Source organism: Haplochromis burtoni, unplaced genomic scaffold (genome assembly GCF_018398535.1).
Source record: "Haplochromis burtoni strain Fernald_Lab_line unplaced genomic scaffold, NCSU_Asbu1 Contig_3079, whole genome shotgun sequence".
NCBI classification, from domain to species: domain Eukaryota; kingdom Metazoa; phylum Chordata; class Actinopteri; order Cichliformes; family Cichlidae; genus Haplochromis; species Haplochromis burtoni.
Genome location: NW_024585440.1, coordinates 4,314 through 8,448, shown reverse-complemented (window position 1 = coordinate 8,448; position 4,135 = coordinate 4,314). Strand labels below are relative to the sequence as shown.

The following is a 4,135-nucleotide window of genomic DNA, read 5'->3' as shown; positions in this document are numbered from 1 at the left end:
AAAAAATCACGGTTTTAGTAACGCAGTAACGCAGCGTTCCTACGGGAAAGTAACAGTAATCTAATTACCGTTTTTGCAATAGTAATCCCTTACTTTAGTCGTTACTCGAAAAAAGTAATCGGATTACATTACTGCCCATCTCTGGTTGTGACTTGTGCACTGAGACAGAGAGGGCAGCATTTAAAGCATTCAACAGAAAACCCTTCACCAAACTTTCAATCAGGACTTGCATTTTTTAAACATTTGTCATGAAGCTCTCAGTGTGGCTGTTGTTCTTAACCCTTTAAAGCGTGTCGGAGTGTTCACGCTCCATTTTGCAAAAACTATTTTTAAATCCCGGTAGCTCTGCAACCACGTAAGCTAGCGCAATAATTTTTTTTGCATATGAAACCGGAGGAGTTGTACTTACATCTTATGCCATCACCTTGTCCTCGGTCACGGTTTCCTTCCACATAAAGCTTTGCAAAAACTGCATAAAAAGCACTTGCAGTAACAAAAACATAATATTCCAGAAACACGCTTTGCCGATCCGATCAGCTGTTTGTAACACTTCCTAGTCCATCAGCGTGAACTATCGCATGCCATGTCCTGCCCGAAACCGGAAGTGACGTCATTTTCGCGGAAATGTAGTTTTTTACCATCAGGGCTTTATGAGCCTTTACTGGTGTTTTTAAAAGTTATGTTTGACTTTATGACTTTCTGTGTCGTGTCTGGGATGCTGAGGACTCATATTGCACTGCTGGAAATAGTTTATTTTGATGCATATGCTGCTTTTTTGAAAATTTGCATCATAATATTTATTTTCGTTTTTCCTGCAGTATATAAAAATTGGTGTATTTCAAAAATAAAACTATGAAGACACTCAAAATAAATTTCCCGTGGTGGGAAACTATTTTGTGCAACTTCTTTGCATTTACAGTTTTGAGGGATAAGTCTCTTAAATTTCTCTAACTACAAATATATGTTAAAAAAACAAAAACGATTTTCAATTTTTTTGTAGTTTATTGCACTTTTTGCAATTTATGTAATTACTATGCACTTAATGCAGACATATTATTAAAATATGGGCTATAATGGTTGTATTGATGTATAGCAACTTGAAATGCTCCCAAAAATGGCTCCACAGCAGGTAAAAATATAATCAGCTCTGGCGGACTTGGTTCTATGCTAGGTCTTAAAGGGTTAAACAAGCTGAAAATGTCCTTCAGCTTTAATACATGAAAACATTTTATTTAGAGACATCCTGAAAATAAGAACATTACAAACATTTCCTAAACTTTGTCTGAACCCGTCTGAAGGCTGACAGTCAGTACTGATTTTCAACCTTGTCTTTTGTACAGAGCATTTTTCAGAATCTTTTACTAACATGAGGTGAAACATTTCGAGCTTTATAGCGTCAGTTTTGATGAGAATCCACAGTCTCGATCTAACAGAATACCACCTACACTAGACTGATCAATGTGTGGTCGTAAGTAAAGCCTCGGTTGTGAAGTCCATCATCTCAGTCTGCTGTATGAGTCCAGAAAAATCTTCAGCTTTGACAGAAACTGTTGTACACTTTGTTATCGAGCTGCTCTCCAGGCTGATGCGTTCAGTTAGTCTGACTGATGAACTTTATAACCTGTGGATTTAAAAGCGACGCAGACATTGCGGGCTGTACAGGGCGGAACAAAAAGCAACTGTCCTCTGCAGGAAGCTTTATGTGTGACAGCAGGCGGAAGTAAGGAAAGAAAAGCCGGAAGTGTTTGTTTCCTGCGTGAGGAGTGAGCAGGGAGGCTTTTCTGTTGGAAAAGGCTTAATTTAGAGTTCTGCGTTGAATATTTTAAAAATCTGCAACACCGTCTGTGGAAGCTCACACCTGTGCGGCTGAAAGCGGAGTAATATCTCCGAGTAAGAGCGCAATTTAGCGCGGAAGCATACATCGATCGTGAGCAGGGCTGAGTGTGTGAGCTGAGTGTGTGAGCTGCGGCAGCAACGATGCCTTCAGTTCAGTATCTGAGAGAGTTTATCAACGAGCGACTAACTGCTGCTGCTGAACAAATATTCTTGGAGTTTGAAAAAACGATCGTCCAGTACGAGGAAGAGATCGACCGTCAGCGCAGACTGCTGGATATCACCTGGAAACCCCAAATCAAGCTGCACAGGACAGGTGAGTGTCCCTCTGAGGGAGCATCCTGATCACAGCTCTGCGGGACGTTTCTGATTGTGAGGACTTTTTGGAGATGTGAGCTAACAAAGAGCAAACAGAGGACAGGACTGCGCTGCGCTTTAAAGCTTTGAAGTCAGAACTTTTTCCTCTTGAGGATTTTTTAGCTGAGGAATCAGATTTGTATATAAGACCAAGCTAAGAGAGGTCTGAGCATGGATAGTGTGAGAGGCTGCACTCGTGTCACATGTAAAGATGATAGTTTCTTTCAAGTGTAGTTGACTTTATTCACCATACAAGCTTATGATTGTCTCAGGTGTCCCACAGCAGCAGGTCTGTGAGGAGGAGGAGGAGGAGGAGGTTCTCCCTGAGCAGCAGCTCTGGAACCAGGAGAGGAGCTCCAGTGTGGAGCAGGAGGAACCAGAACCTCCACAGATTAAAGAGGAACAGGAGGAACTGTGCAGCAGTCAGGAGGGAGAGCAGCTGGGACTGAAGGAGGAGACGGATACCTTCATGGTGACTGCTGCTGCTGAGGAAAGTGGGTACAGTGAGCAGCTCCTCTCTCACAGCTCTGCTGGAGCTGAGAGTCAGCATCAGGAAGGAAGCGGGAGCGCCGACTCAGGATCCACTAGAAATCGAAACATTAGTCACAGCAACAATGCAGATCGCCCTCATGTGCCATACAGTCAGTGTAACAGCAAAACTGCTGAAAAGTCTATAAAATGTGATGTTTGTGGAAAATCTTTTAAGTATACTTCCAGAATGAAGCGACATTATTCGATGCACACAGGTGAGAAGCCGTATTCTTGTGACATATGTGGAAAAGGTTTTTCTCAGATGGATAATTTGACTGTGCACATGAGAATCCACACGGGTGAAAAGCCGTACCCTTGTGTTGCATGTGGGAAGAACTTTACTGTAAGGAGTAATTTGTTGATCCACATGAGAATCCACACAGGCGAGAAGCCGTCTTCCTGTAAAACATGCGGGAAAACGTTCAGGTGTCACAGTCATTTGTGGCGCCACAATAAAATTCACACGTGGCAAAAGTCTTAGAGAAAAACTGTCTGTGAAGCCGAGGCTGATAAATATCCATCCGAGGATTCACAGAATCTCAGAGCAGAGCTTCCAGGTTTACAAACCTTCACACTGCTCCATCACTTTATTACATGTCACACGGTGTGAGATCACTTTAACAACAGATGTGTCAGCCTGCAGAGTCTCGTGGAGGCTTTTAAATGCTCAAGTGAAAACACGGTGAAGGTCTTTTATTGAAATTGTACTTTGGGAAAAAGTCAAATTAAAGGTCTTTTGAATGAAATGTTAAGTTTGCTTTTTCTGTGTATGTTTGTACTGTCAGGCAGGTTAGATCCCGGAGCTCGGCTCCATCCAGAAGTGAAGTTAAAGGCCGAAAATCCAGCCTCCATGGGTGTCATGTAACACAGAGCTTTAACAGAGTCTGTATGTATAAAGTCCAAAACCTTTGTGCCTGCTTCACTTTTATCAGATGTTTGCACTTCTCTCTCACTCAGACACACACACACACACACACACACACACACACACACACACACACACACACACACACACACACACACAAAATCCAGGTTGAAAGGCTTAAATATTATTTCATTGCAGCAATTCTTTTTCAATTTTATTGATTCAGAATCAGAACTGGAAGCTGCATGTGAACTATGTAGAGTAAGAGAGGGGGAACTGTGTTTCTAATCGAGATGATAAGAAGTCCGGTTAAAATTATACAAACTGAATTATGTTGAATAAATGTAACTAATAAAGAAACGTTTGCTGCAGAGGGAAGTAGAGAGAGAACACCAGGGTGCGGCTCGTCATCAAATGATTGGATATAATTGGTTGATGACATGAGGGAAAAGTGGAGAGGACTATCAAACTCTTTCTGGTTAATGATTGGTCATTATTTCATCTGGATTTTGTTGCAGTGTACTGACTGAAAGATCCAGGATCACACAT

General features: G+C 41.9%; 1 protein-coding gene across 1 annotated transcript; it reads left to right on the top strand.

Moving 5' to 3' along the window:
• Nucleotides 1–1,232: 1,232 nt before the first annotated feature.
• On the top strand, nucleotides 1,233–2,956 carry LOC102301155 (zinc finger protein 251-like; the record flags this gene model as incomplete). The annotated part of the gene is given in 2 exon segments (XM_042217809.1): nucleotides 1,233–2,149; nucleotides 2,463–2,956. Coding segments are annotated over 2 exon segments (666 nt in total), but the record flags the coding sequence as incomplete, so codon positions are not given.
• Between the last annotated feature and the right edge of the window lie 1,179 nt (nucleotides 2,957–4,135).